We start from the raw sequence: 15,912 nt of genomic DNA, 5'->3' as shown, positions 1-15,912 counted from the left end.
ACAGCTGTGTGAGATCATAGATCAAGGAACGAATAGGAACTACTCACACAGGTGGTGAGCACGCTGGAGGCGGCCTTGTCGAAGTGGAAGCTGCGGACACTCCTCATGCCGTCCACCACGAGGGTCAACACGTACCTGGACAAGAGGACATGACCATTTGAAACAGAGAACACAACATAGAGCTACATAACCAAGACACATTGTAGAAACAGACAACAATCCCATCGTTCTAGTAAGAATTATGTTACTGAACAACAAATTCTGGATGAGTGTTAAGGACGTGGCTACTCACAGCTCCCCGCCCTTGAGGGACAACACCAGTCTGTCGTGGGAGATGAGGGAAGCTCGAGCACAGTCCAAGGTTAACTTCACCCCGTCCTGGATCCCTGCAACAAGTCAGAGGGGGATGTAGATTCGGCTGTCATCAATAGAACAGCCCGGACATACCTGTATCTGGACCAGGAGAGGCTATTTGTGGCAAGAGACCAACAATGAGGCATTCCATCAAACTCATTAAAATCAGATCTTAATTCTCGCTACGCCTAAAAAAGGTCTGAGGACATCCCACTTCGGGTCACGTTAGACCGACCTTACGCGAACTTGGACCAACCAATGGAATGACTGACAAGAAGTTGACATTAGCCAATCAGAAGGAAGCTTTCATGTGCTTTACAGCACTAACTGGCGACTACGCTTCGAAACATATTTTGACAAATTCTAGATTAAAAATTTGAAACCTGAACAAAAGAACATTCTGGAATGGCTAAAAGATGGTCTAGATTGTGTGGATTCAGTCGTTAAGCCCGTAACTATCGTTCGGAATACCCCATGTTCATGTTTTCGAGGTTGCATGATTAGAAATAACATTCTGACTGTCACTTTCAGCGACCCTCTGATTGGTCAGATGAAAGGTGGGTTTCACTTGATCCTAGTTGCAAGAACTAAGATCTGATTTTAATGACATTGAGCATTCCATCCTCCTGACTTAACCCGATTTGGAGAATGAACATCCAAAAATACTACAAATTCTTAGAAGTGACTAAAGTTTCAAGCTTTGAATTTGGTCCAGTAAAGATTTCATCACTTTAAGGCTTCACAATTTAAAGAATTGTTTTGCTGAAGATCTGGGAGGACTTCTGACATGAAGATCGAAGGGGACCTCCGACATGAAGATCCAAGGGGACCTCCGACATGAAGATCCAAGGGGACTCCCGACATGAAGATCCAAGGGGACCTCCGAGTAATTGAGTTTTTACTCTAGGGTTTCTATTTTATAGAGTTATTACATTTTTGATCAGGTAACCAATATTTATTCACTCATCTATTCATCACTCTAGTGTTTTTTTTATTCAAACTTAAATATTAGTGAACATTTTAAGATATAAAAAAAATGAATTAATGTCATAAATGTATAATAACTGTTCTAAATAAATAGGCTTGACTCGGAAAGTCAGTTATCTCATAATTGTGTTTCGGAAATTAGCTCCTTTGTACACATGCTGAAAAAGCTTCATTGGGTATTTCCACGAGCTTTGTTTATACATTGGAGTTTTTCATTTAATGTATGCATTTCTGTATGCAAGTTAATTAAAAGTAATTGGGTTTTGAATATTTATTTATTTTATGCAAATACGCTGCTTATCTGTAGCCCTAGCCACCTGTTCTTCATCACCTGTTACCATGGATACACGGGCCCCACTGTGTTCACGACTGTCATCATGTTCATCAAGAACAACAACACATTAACTTCTCAGTAACCAACGGTTGCCATGATACACTTCAAGGTATGCCAAAATTGTCTCCATAGTGATGAACATCATTTGTTTCTGCACTTATTTGCCTGGCTCTGCCCCACACAGCGATCGTAGCGCTACAACTGTCATAAGTCTGTGTTAAACTTTGGGAGATATAATCGTCTTAGCACTAAGATCACTATGTGGAACAGGGCCCTGGACTACAATTAACATGATAATTCCTTTCCCAAGGACATCATAGTTGTAAATAAACCACACAACAATCGCCTTGCTTTCTTAAACAAAATATGGCTTGAATTAATCAGTAGTTATTGTTCTATCAAGTGTCCTAGAGATAAGTTACCTACAGAAGTCAAGTCAACTGACAGTCGACAGTGGGATCTCTCAAGGTTTACGTACGGAGTGGGAAGGCGGACGACGCCTCAGCCATGCTGTTGAGGGAGACACCGTATGGAGGGACGCTCTGATTCAAGTAGAGAAGGGAGTTCACGGCAAACACTATCACACCACCTGGAACAAACATGCATCATGGAAAACACACATTAACATCAACTCAACTGTTTCATGTCAACAAACAGCGCTTTTTGACTGTTTGTCTGTTTAACGCCGAACTCAGCAATATTCCAGCCATATGACGGGGGTCTCAACCAGACGCAGTTTGGATACGATAACATGCATCAACCAAGTCAGCGACCCAATCCCGCTAGTCGCCGCTTACGACAAGCATAGTCGTCTTTTACGGCAAGCATGGGTTGCTGAAGACCTATTCTACCCCGGATCTTCACGGGTCACAAACAAAGAGTCAGTTGACGTGGAGGAGGAGCCCACAGTGAAGCAGGTGATCGATGTTCACTTCAGTGAAACCCATGGGTTCATAATCAGGCTGGAAGAGGATTCATACCTAAAACCATCACGTAGGCTAAGGGAAGCAACTCTGCATACTGAGCAGCATTAGAAATTGGCACTAGTCCTGAAGTCCTTGCCAAACTGCCTAATAGTTAGGTATCATAAGGACTAGTAGAAATTTGCCATTTTAAAGGGATTTGCTATATGTTATCATTATAAGGACTAAAGGACTAAAACTGTTAGTTTCTACCGCTGCTGAGTTGCAGTTGCTTTGACCACAGGCCAGCCCGACAAAAGTCTAGACACAGCGCAGTCCCAATATTCCAGTTATATCACAGGGGCTGAACAAGGCACGAAGTGAGCAGGGCCCACTACTACCCCCGACTGCCACTCCAACATATTTCTAATTTCAAAACATTGAAAAAGCAGTATTTTCTCAGAAAGTCCACTTATCGAAATCAAACTTTACACTGCACCTCTCGTATTGGTATAGAAACTGTACCCCCAATTGGAAAAGAATCCATAAAAAATCATATTTTTTCAGAAAAACACATTTCAAATCAAACAAACACTGCACCTCTCCTATTAGTATAGAAAGTGTTTCTTAAACTTAAACAAATGAGTGAAGAAGTTCTCAAGTTATAGGTCGCACAAATGACGAAGAAAACAAACATTTTAAGTTCATTAAGTTCACAACATGTACAAATTAATTTTTCTTTAAAAAAAACACAAATCAGAATCAAACTTTGCATTAAACCTCTCCTATTGGCTTAAAAAGAGTTCACCAAGTTCAAAAAGAATCTATACGGTAGTTTTCAAGTTATAGGTCGCACACACAAATTGTCCTCTGAAAGACGGAAGGACGAATGGGTGGAATTCCTTGGTATAACTATATCCCTGGCCCTCTTAGGTCGGGGTATAATAAGCTATGGATAGGAACAATGGGGAAACTACTCCCATCCAGACATGTTGAGAACCAACCATCTAGATCATCACTACTCACCAATTGGTCGCGGCACAGCAATCGCCATGAAACAGTCAAAGGGGAGACTACTCAGTGACCAGATGATGGGGTGGACTTTCTGCTGGATGTTGAGGGAGATGGCGACAATGCTGCAGGTGTCCGCCCTCACCGCTGTACGACTGTATGGGGAATAATCAGTGAATAAATGACAATACTATTCCAACAGGTTGAATAACAGTGTCAGTGGATAATCTGTGTCCTGAGCCAACACTATGTGCCAAACGGATTGACCCTGTCTCTGGTACCAGAAAATAAATCTGAATATATTGTATTGGCTTACATCACTAGCTGGTGTATCAGAACCATAACTTGTTGTGTCCTCTGTTAGGTTTACGATTATTGATTAATCAACATGCATTATAACCATGATAACAGACAAAATCCAAGATGTGTATATGATGGTTCATCTGTTGTATAACGCTGCAGTCAGCAATATTCCAGCTGTATGAAGGCAGCCTGTAAATAATCAAGTATTGACCAGACAATCCAGTGATTGATGTTATGAGGTACAATCCACTTCATCAGGGTACAATGACATGCAATCAACCAAATGACTGAGTCGGACCACTCAATCCACTAAGTCGCCTTGCACGGCCGAGCCTGACCACTCAATCCACTAAGTCGCCTCACAAGACCAAGTCTGACCACCCAATCCACTAAGTCGCCTCGCACGCCTGAGTCTGACCACCCAATCCATTAAGTTGCCCCGTATGACCTAGCCTGACCACCCAATCCACTAAGTAGCCCTGTACGACCAAGCCTGACCACCCAATCCATTAAGCTGCATCGTACGACCAAGCCTGACCACCTAATCCATTACGTCGCCCCGTACGACCAGCATATGGGACCAGTTCTAGCCCGGAATCTGACACAACCTACCCTGTCCATGTCATGAGGGGTTCATACAGAATGAAGACTGTCGGCTCGAAGTAGCCATGCAGAAACTGGATGTCGTGGACGTTGGTGATCTTCTCGTCCAGCTTCCGCAGATCGATGATGTAGGACGACAGAATGGGAGACTTGCTGCTGAATCTGGCATAATTGAAAAGTTTATAATATATTATATATAGATATATACTTATCCTATCTCATACTAAGCATTTCTTCCTTCTTCTTCAACCTTGATTTGGAAAAGTCTTAGAACAATGTTTCCAGCTTTAAAAAACAACTCACCCAAATTACACATATTCAAATGCCTAGTGTGAGATAGAAGAGGTACAAAAATTATTACTTGCCTGGTACAGAGAGAAGTACTTGCAGCAGGGTATCTAAGATGATAAACTTTGTGCCCCTGGCAGACAAATAAGAAGGGGGGGGGTCAGTGGAGGTGCTGACATTCTAAAAGTACAAGCTACGGTTCATGTATGCACGCAGGTGTTGTACACGTATGTGTATGTATGTATGCACGCAGGTGTTGTTCATGTATGTGTATGTATGCACGCAGGTGTTGTTCACGTATGTGTATGTATGCACGCAGGTGTTGTTCACGTATGTGTATGTATGCACGCAGGTGTTGTTCACGTATGTGTATGTATGCACGCAGGTGTTGTTCACGTATGTGTATGTATGCACGCAGGTGTTGTTCACGTATGTGTATGTATGCACGCAGGTGTTGTTCACGTATGTGTATGTATGCACGCAGGTGTTGTTCACGTATGTGTATGTATGCACGCAGGTGTTGTTCATGTATGTGTATGTATGCATGCAGGTGTTGTTCATGTATGTGTATGTATACACGCAGGTGTTGTTCATGTATGTATGTATGCACGCAGGTGTTGTTCATGTATGTGTATGTATGCACGCAGGTGTTGTTCATGTATGTGTATGTATGCACGCAGGTGTTGTTCATGTATGTGTATGTATGCACGCAGGTGTTGTTCATGTATGTGTATGTATGCACGCAGGTGTTGTTCATGTATGTGTATGTATGCACGCAGGTGTTGTTCATGTATGTGTATGTATGCACGCAGGTGTTGTTCATGTATGTGTATGTATGCACGCAGGTGTTGTTCATGTATGTGTATGTATGCACGCAGGTGTTGTTCATGTATGTGTGTGTATGCATGCAGGTGTTGTTCATGTATGTGTATGTATGCATGCAGGTGTTGTTCATGTATGTGTATGTATGCACGCAGGTGTTGTTCATGTATGTGTATGTATGCACGCAGGTGTTGTTCATGTATGTGTATGTATGCACGCAGGTGTTGTTCATGTATGTGTATGTATGCATGCAGGTGTTGTTCATGTATGTGTGTGTATGCACGCAGGTGTTGTTCATGTATGTGTATGTATGCATGCAGGTGTTGTTCATGTATGTGTATGTATGCACGCAGGTGTTGTTCATGTATGTGTATGTATGCACGCAGGTGTTGTTCATGTATGTGTATGTATGCACGCAGGTGTTGTTCATGTATGTGTATGTATGCACGCAGGTGTTGTTCATGTATGTGTATGTATGCACGCAGGTGTTGTTCATGTATGTGTGTGTATGCATGCAGGTGTTGTTCATGTATGTGTATGTATGCATGCAGGTGTTGTTCATGTATGTGTATGTATGCACGCAGGTGTTGTTCATGTATGTGTATGTATGCACGCAGGTGTTGTTCATGTATGTGTATGTATGCACGCAGGTGTTGTTCATGTATGTGTATGTATGCATGCAGGTGTTGTTCATGTATGTGTGTGTATGCACGCAGGTGTTGTTCATGTATGTGTATGTATGCATGCAGGTGTTGTTCATGTATGTGTATGTATGCATGCAGGTGTTGTTCATGTATGTGTATGTATGCATGCAGGTGTTGTTCATGTATGTGTATGTATGCACGCAGGTGTTGTTCATGTATGTGTATGTATGCACGCAGGTGTTGTTCATGTATGTGTATGTATGCACGCAGGTGTTGTTCATGTATGTGTATGTATGCACGCAGGTGTTGTTCATGTATGTGTATGTATGCATGCAGATGTTGTTCATGTATGTGTATGTATGCACGCAGGTGTTGTTCATCGATGGAGACACAATCAATAACATTTTTATTCACCATGTTTATAATATCAATGAACATTAGGTAGGTAAAATGTAAGGTTGTTATTAGGCACTTAATACCCTGACACATTTACATTTGAAACCTCCATTACAGTATTGGTTCCAGATGAATTATGCAACACACCTGCAACATCTCCTACTTATAGGTGCAAGGTCAGAGATGTATTCACTGATTATATGTTCTCTGTGTATTCAAAATGGGATTTTTCATGAACACATTCAGTCCATAGAGATTGATTTGATTGATTTGTTTGTTTGTACATACACATTCAGTCAATAAAATGTACTTGTATTTGTTTGTTTGTTGTTTAACCCTGCACTCAGCATTATTCCAGCTATATGATGCCATTGTGTACATAACTGAGTCTGGACAAGCCAACCCACTGACTGACATCATGAGCATCGATCTACACAATTAGGTTGCTGAAGACCAATTCTAAAATGGAAGTTTAAATCTTCACAGCTTCCATACAGATCTGGGTGCCGTTGTACAAAACAACCTTAGCACTACAAGGGATGTTACCTTAGCGCTGTTAAGGTATGGGAGTTACTATCAACTTAGCGCTAAGATAGCTTTGTAAACTGCACCCAGATAATGAAAACAAGTGCAAGTGCCCTGGAGTTTAAGTAATTCATGCCAGGTGTGTAACCATGGTAACAGGAGACGGAGACTCACGATCCCCCCATGAGTGGGTCAATCTCCTCCAACACAGCATCCTTCTTGAATGGTAGCACCACCAGGTGCGTGCCGTACACCAGCATCACCGCACACCTGCCGTCAGGGTCAACTCGCACCATCGGGATTGTATGTGGCTTATAAAACCCTTCCTGTAATTATACATGTCAAAATAATTATATAAGTGCATTTATATCATGATAATATGCCAAATTCCAGGTCAGTGCTTTTGGCGCTCCATTATTATCACCATGGGTTTCATTCTCAGCTCCCTGAGGAGTATCATATCTTGAATTAATAACTGGTATGATTCATGCAATACACTAAACTCTTCACATGTTGTCAAGGCAACCAGGCTATATTGTGAAGAATATCTGAAGCTTTGGTAATATTTCAGATCAACCACTGCTTCAGGTACATAATTTAGTCTGACTCTGGAAACACAGTGACAGCATGAAAGAGACTTTGTTATCATCCTAATCATACAACACAACATCATCATGACATCAACAGGACATCATCTCGATATCATCACAACATCAACACAAAATCATCATGACATCAACACAAAATCACCACATCATCATGACATCAACACGATATTATCACAACATCATCCCGACACAAATACAACATCATCACAAAAGCCTCACATCATCACAACATCAACACAACATCATCACGACATCAACACGACATAATCAAGATATAATCACGACATCAACACAACATCAACACAACATAATCACAGCATCATCCCGGCATCAACACGACATTATCACAACATCATCACAACATCAATGCGACACAAACACAACATCATCACAACATCAACACAACATCAACATGACATAATCACGACATCAACACAACATCAACACGATATTATCATAACATCAATATGACATCAACACAACATCATCACGACATCAACACAACATCATTGCGACATCACCATATCAACACATCACCAGGACATCAACACAACATCAACACAACATCATCGCGACATCAACACAACATCATCGCGACATCAACACAACATCATCATGACATCAACACAACATCATCGCGACATCACATCAACACAACATCATCACGACATCATCACAACATCAACACAACATCATCACAACATCAACACATGATCTCGACATCAACACAACATCATCGCGACATCAACACATCATCATCACAACATCAACACTACATCATAACGACATCAACACAACATCAACACAACATCATCACCACATCAACACAACATCATCGCGACTTCAACACAACATTAACACAACATCATCACAACATCAATACGACATCAACACGACATCATCGCGACATCCATACATCATCGCGACATCAACACAACATCATCGCGACATCAACACAACATCATCATGACATCAACACAACATCAATACCACATCAACACAACAACATCACGACATCATACGACATCAACACATCATCACGACATCAACAACATCATCACGACATCAACACAACATCAACACAACATCATCACGACATCAACACAACATCAACACAAAATCATCACATCAACACAACATCATCACGACATCACATCAACACAACATCATCACGACATCATCACAACATCATTACAACATCAACACAAGGACCTCACCTTCAGCTCCTGTTCTTCAAACTGGTGGAGTGAGGATGTCTTTAGGTCATGTGTACCGGGGTCGTACTCAAGCACAGAGAGCTGAAACATACAGACATGCGGACAGCTGTAGACGTTATTACGAATGAGGAGGAAGCTCATGTAAAGAAACCAAAAATGAATTCTCTTAAACTCCATACATGTCTCCACAGGATGGCGATGGGATGGAGAATGATGTGGCAGTGGTAGTCGAGTGATCAGGTCGCATAAGGTCATGGGATTACAGTGTGTGACCATTTGTTTGGGTGGTGCTGGGATGTGTTCAGGCAAAATGTTTTTAGAAACTTGAAACTGTGTTCAAGCATGTTTCCACATAAGGATCAAAAGAAGAAGGAAGTAATGCATAGTGTGAGATAGGAGAAGTCTAAAAATTTGCTATCTAATCTGTCTGTCCGTATACAAGAGTAGTAATGGGTCTATCTAAGCAATACTATGGAATTGGGATTAGGAACTTTGTATTAGTAAGTCAGGTCCTTTTTCCAAAGTTATGAGTTAGTGGATGGCGCACAATTGGTACATGGTGATACTGTTATCTGCATGACTAACTGCAGTTAGCAATAGTTACTGAAGCTCACTTAAGAAATCTTATATGTTGCAGTTTAGTACATGTAGAAATATAGATATAGATGTTTACACTAAACATTTCACTTCTGTTTCTTTGGTTTCTTTCACTGGTGAATAGCTATCCAGACAGTTTTGTGGTCTGACCAGCGTCAGGAGAAATTTGTTGCCATGGAAACGGAAAAAAGATAAAAATTCTAATAATCACTAAACAGCAAAAGACACCAGTTGACAACCTGGTCTTAATGAGTGCAAAGTTTCATGACAGAATGCCTGTTAGTTCAAGAGATATGCTCCGGACAAAAGAATTATTACAGACAGACGGACAGACAGACAGACAAGCCGATGACTATATCCGCCTGTATTATTAAAGAAATTAGTAAAATCTAAATATCTTTTTAAATTCGTATACTTATCCTGCATTACTCCTTAATGCATTTATATCTGATGCAGTAATGCAGAATAATTTAAAAAATTGAGTAAAATATAAATGATTGTTTACACCTGTATACTTATCCTGCCTTACGACGTTGGATAAAGATGCATTAAGGAGCAATGGAGGATAAGCTAAAGAATAAGACTTTTTGTACAAAATCCTTATTAACATTTATTCAGTTTTCACCTTGGCATCACTGAAGCTCAGCAATAGGGCATCTCTCTGTGAGCCCGCCAGCTTCACTGTCTGCATGGACATCACATTGCCGAACAGCGTGAACGTAGCCAGGTTCTCCAGTCTTGTCCTGCGACTGTCTGAAAAGTGTAAAACTTTCATGAGACATGTCTGTCACTACTTGCCTGAAGGTCGTCATGGTTACCTAAAACATTGGGAATACTGATTACGAGGAATGTTGGATATTTTCCTTGTACCAATGGTTGAGTGTTCTGAGCAGGTGAATTCAAAGTGAGGCAGTTATGTTTGTTTGGTTTTGTTGCTTAATGCCGCACTCAGCAATATTCCAGCTAAATGACGGCAATCTGAAAATATCGAGTCTGGACCAGACATTCCTGTGACTGACATCATGAGCATCGATCCATGCAATCAGGATACGACGACATGCTTCAACCAAGTCAGCAAGCCCGACCACCCAATCCTGTTAGTCGCCTCTTACGACAAGCATAGTCGCCTTTTACAGCAAGCATGGATTGCTGAAGATCTATGGCAGGGAATGTGTATAAAACTGACAGACGAAGCTCAAACCAACAATCAGCATTTATGTGGAAGTAAATTATTAATTTACCCTCAATATTCATACGTTGGTATCGATGCAGCATGGATATTTTGATACAAGACATCCCCGATGTCATGAAAATCATTTGAAGTGCTTTGTTGTCTTGGTAAACAAACTATTTTGATGATAACTACTTTATTGTAATCATGGTAACACATAATTTATACATGGTATACATTTATGACGATACCAAGAGGCACAGATTGACCAGCGGTGCAGAGTTGTGTCCCTTATCCGTCCCAATCTCATTAACATCAGATCCTAGTTCTCACTATCGCTAAACAAACATTGGAGGATTTCCCATTTGCAATTCAAATGATGTCCATCATATATCATGATATCCATGAATTGGTAAACTTTTAATGTTGATGCTGCATCATTACAAATATGTGAAGATCAATACTAAATGCATAATGTACTCCATAGACAACATGATAGAAATGCTTACATGTTTAAATGGGCAATTAAAAGGCAGACAATTCAGTTATAAACATTTAGTAGATCAGTCAGGATCACATTAAGCATGATAATGTTTGATTAATTGCAGGTATACATGGTCTACTTAGAACATCTTTATATGGGCACATACAGAATAGCTAATTATATTATTTATAGATATGTGAACATATTGATACTTTGTTGTTTATATAGCAATACTTGAGTTTCCAATGAATGACACTCCCATCTAAAACATAATAATATATCTCACCTGCTAACATTTCTTCCTCTGGTGTCTCTGACATCTTCAACAAAAAGTATCACATCAGTGGACATCACTGTGTCTGTTCTAAACATTGCTAAACATTGCCAGGTTAAATGTTTCCACTTTATGACATTTCTCATACCATGATCAGAAATATCTAAATTCACATACACAGTGTACACTGTCATTCCTAACAACTTATGTTTGAGCATGCTGACTAATTTTGACAAATAATAAGACAATGATGAGTATTTTGATTTTGTATCATTAATTATATATGGATTGGTAGGGGTGGGGGATGGTTGGGTTGGTGGGAGGCTACAAGACCACAACTAGCACAAGTCGATACTGCTCTGAATTGTTACACATCGGGAAGGTACAAATATATAAGTCCAGACCTGGCCTTGAAATTTATAAACCTTTTCACAAAATATGAATGTTTCTCCATGACTGATCGTGACAAAGGCAGCAAAATTGTGAATGATTGAACTGTTCTGACTGGTGTACTACTAGTACTCCACATGAATAGGATGATCCCAATGCTGATAGGTCAAGCCAGCAGGTTTGTTCATAAGTGAGTGAGTGAGTATGGTTTTACGCCGCTTTTAGCAATATTCCAGCAATATCACGGCGGGGGGACACCAGAAATGGGCTTCACACATTGTACCCATGTCAGGAATCGAACCCGGGTCTTCGGCGTGACGAGCGAACGCTTTAACCACTAGGCTACCCAACCGCCCCTGTTTGTTCATGAAGTCACACCTCTCATTATATTAATAATGCAACAAAAATCACTTTCGACATGGTGTCATTCAAAAACAAGGTACTTGATGATACTAATATCATATTTAAGGAGGCTGAAATTCTAATATCCCTCGGGATACCTTCCGCTGTAACTTTAACATGGAGCGTGATAGGGGTTAGTGACAACTGTTATGCTTACTTAATTTTGTTATGCATTGCCTACACATAAAATAATAATAATAATAATCCTAGTCTGACTGTGCCAAGTTCACCCAAACCCTCTTTGCTTCAATTTTTATTTAATCTGTACATAATAATAACAAAACAAGAAATTCCTACCTCCAGCTCGGAGTTGAGTCTGTACACATGGAGCTGGTTGACTCCGGCTATGACGAGATTCTTCTCCCATGAGTTGAAGAAGTTGCAGTAGACGCAGTGCTCAATCCCAGTCGGGGGGTGGATCTGCTTGTACACGGAATACATCTTGCTGGATCACTTCAAACTGCAAACAGTCACTGGAATTATCAGTATCATCATAATGCTCACACAGGAGTGTTTGTGACATATTTCACAACAAAACAGTGTCTTTTGATGACAACTGCGAGGTTAGAGTAGACATGATCAAAACTTTCTGAAACATGACTACACACCACAGATATGAAGAAAGGTACCAGCCCTTACAGTACAGATATCATGATCATCATTAATTTCATGCTTTAGGACTTACAAATTTAATATCAAAACTGTGAAGTGTTTTTGTGTGGGTGATGTATTTTGAATTTTATTCGACTTTAAAGTGAGGGTTGTAGAGGAGGTACATGTACAGTAAACTACGCTTATAACGAACACGCTTATAAAGAACTGACGGATATAACAAACTTCCTTTTTGTCCCGACTACTTGCTGTAGTCATCCTGTATATGTACTTATAACGAACTATGGTTATAACAAACTAAAATTAGTAGTCCCTTTGAGTTCGTTATAACCGTAGTTTAGGCCTACTGTATATGTCCCTGTGGCATCCAGGGGGTTAATACAGAAAAGGCGAAATATATCATATGTTGCATTTATAGTCCCTTCTCACAATAGCAGAACACATAACTTTAAGTGGGATCAAAGTTATACAGTAATAGAAACAAGGTTCACAAAAACTATATATGACAACACCTAATCATCTGATAACAGGGCCTATTTTGAAAATGCCAGACAAAAAGTGCTCTCCCGACAGACGAATGCATGTTTACAGTTTACAGCAGTGCACATTCTACCATCGTCATTCCACTAAATATACCACATCGAGTATTTGTGTAAATGTAACATACATTACGCTGAAATTCTATGTATAATTAACGATCCTCGTCTCATAAAATGCAAAAGTTCACTGCAGTCGCCGGTTCTCACATTGTTCGCTGGGCGCCGCCATTTTAATTTTAGCAATGAAAATGTCGCCTCAGTTTCGTATCCGAAATAGGCTCGATTCCGTGGATGTCAAAATAAATGAAGTTGTTATGTATTTTAGATCATCATAAGGTCATTGACAATATTTAAAGCGAATTTTTAGATATTCGTTAACAATACATGCAAACTACACTTTTTGAGTTTTCTCAGGACTCTAGATCCAGATAATGAAAATATTTGTATTTTATTTTTTCTAGCATATATATAAAAACAAACATGGGAGGCCAAGTTGTCTAAGGAGACGCAGATGCCAGACGACGGCGTGGAATTATACCACTCTCAACCTGGGGCAATTATAAAATGTGCAGAGTGCCTTTAAACTTGGTAGTGTACAGTGTATAATATAAGCTATACAACGCCGCTTTTTTTTATTCCAGTTATATCACGGCGTGATGCACGACGTGATGCAGGTCTCCAACGTTAACCACTTGGGTGAAACCAACCTGCACGGGAAACATAATCGGGGCGAACCGGGATTCGAACCCACAATCATAGATTTCTAGCGTGCCCACCAAGAAAATTATCAGAGTGATGATACCTAGGTAGCTGTTATCATTTTAATCTGAAATCCTAATGTGTGCATGAAAGACCACATGCAGTAAATAATATTCACAATTACGAAAAGTTTTAAAAGTACAATCTTTTCTAGAGATTGGATTTAACGTGGAACTCCATTCTTCAGTTGCACAACATTTCTCTCAGAATGCAGATATTGACCTGTAAAACCTCGTCACGGAATACTTCCTGTGAATCCACTGGTAACCAAATAAATACGCTCCAGTCGGAAAGCGCACGTTAAATCTCCAAACGTAAGTAAGTAAGAAATAAAAACAATAAAACCCTTTCCATATTCAAAGGAAATATCTGCCAAAAGCAGATCGAGTTTCATTGTACAATTCCGACCACGAATCACTATCAAATAGCGACGATACCAGACATTCGCCTAAATGTGAAATTATCTTGCACCACTCGTGGTGCCCGTAACAAACAAATGCAAAGGCATGTCAGTTGTTCATATGGTACAAGTCAAAATAGGTCAAAATAGGGAATTGTATTAGATATCATCTTGTCACTGATGCGTCAAATTTGGAAATGTCCCCCACATGTCTACCATAACGTTTTAAAAACAACCTACTGAGGCTTTGAATGTTGTAACTTTATTAAACAACTATTGAGCAAGAGTCATGTAACGATCTTTGAATTTTTCGTAGATAGAGCAGGCTTGATTGTACCTCATAGCTGTGAAATGTAGACACCAAAAGCTGGAGCTGCCGGAATATTGCTGGACATTTATGAATGTTAAATTGACTGTTGGAAAGTCGAATATGAAACGTCAGTGCAAGAGTGAGCGAGTTAGTGAGTTGGGTTTAACGCCATATTTAACTGTATTTTTTCAGTTATATCGCGGCGTGTCAGCTTAATGTGGGAGGAAAGCCCGAAGTGATGCAGGTCTCAGACGTTTACCACTTCCGTGAAACCCACGAGCACGGGTATGGTGCTGACAAACATAGAAACACAATCGGAGCTAACCGGGATTCGAACACACAATCATAGGTTTTTGGCGCGCCCAAGGAACGCAACTCTGCACAGCAAATCGCTGCGCCTTAGATGACTGGGCCACCCGTGTCCCCTCAGAGCAAGAGAATAACCACTCTAGATTGTCCACCGATTCCATTTGGCATAAAGGGCAAAATAGCTGTGAAAATTATATGAATGGACCACTGAAAATCAGTGATGACACAAGGTGTTCGCGAAAAGGGTAAGCATATCCTGTCCTACGGGAGGGAAAAGGGGGGTTGCTTTAATGTCTCGGCCAAAAGATTACTTTTGTCGCTGGCTCTTAAATACTGAGCTTATGATGAATCTCGGGGACTTCAGTCCACCAGCAAGTCATCCCTATTGTCATAGTCTTGTGGAGAGTGTTAGTGAGAGTGAGAGTTCGTGTATAATTATTCTGATGATTGTTCCATCAGGTTGGCATCGTGGGATGAATTCGAGCAACAGAGCAACAACAAGGCCTCTACATATTGACCCCAGCGCTCCACATAGAAGCTTCTCTCCTGCCAATCCAGGCAGAACCCTAAGGCGGTACCTGAAGAAGACGTCGACTAAAGATCAAAATGAAATCTTCACCGCCTGGAACCTGTACAAAGACAGAGATATCAGACCCCCTAAGTTGCCGTAA

At 40.4% G+C, this 15,912-nt stretch overlaps 1 protein-coding gene across 1 annotated transcript in view; it reads right to left on the bottom strand.

The window, feature by feature from the left end:
* Positions 1-13,675, bottom strand: part of LOC139444929 (cleavage and polyadenylation specificity factor subunit 1-like) — a 45,516-nt gene extending 31,841 nt beyond the window's left edge. Inside the window, exons 1-11 of the mRNA XM_071225953.1 lie at positions 13,592-13,675; positions 12,610-12,772; positions 11,533-11,566; positions 10,217-10,344; positions 8,995-9,075; positions 7,344-7,495; positions 4,504-4,656; positions 3,604-3,743; positions 2,154-2,264; positions 293-386; positions 48-135 (exon numbers count right to left, since the gene is read on the bottom strand). Coding sequence (XP_071082054.1) covers positions 48-135; positions 293-386; positions 2,154-2,264; positions 3,604-3,743; positions 4,504-4,656; positions 7,344-7,495; positions 8,995-9,075; positions 10,217-10,344; positions 11,533-11,566; positions 12,610-12,753 — 1,125 coding nt within the window. The 5' untranslated portion in view covers positions 12,754-12,772; positions 13,592-13,675. The remainder of the gene's footprint in view (positions 1-47; positions 136-292; positions 387-2,153; positions 2,265-3,603; positions 3,744-4,503; positions 4,657-7,343; positions 7,496-8,994; positions 9,076-10,216; positions 10,345-11,532; positions 11,567-12,609; positions 12,773-13,591) is intronic.
* Positions 13,676-15,912: the final 2,237 nt, after the last annotated feature.

The sequence above is a fragment of the Haliotis cracherodii genome, unplaced genomic scaffold (genome assembly GCF_022045235.1).
Source record: "Haliotis cracherodii isolate W230 unplaced genomic scaffold, xgHalCrac1.p SCAF_10, whole genome shotgun sequence".
In the NCBI taxonomy this organism is placed as follows: Eukaryota; Metazoa; Mollusca; class Gastropoda; order Lepetellida; family Haliotidae; genus Haliotis; species Haliotis cracherodii.
Note: the sequence above shows the minus strand (reverse complement) of the source record. Positions and strands in the feature narration are given on the sequence as shown.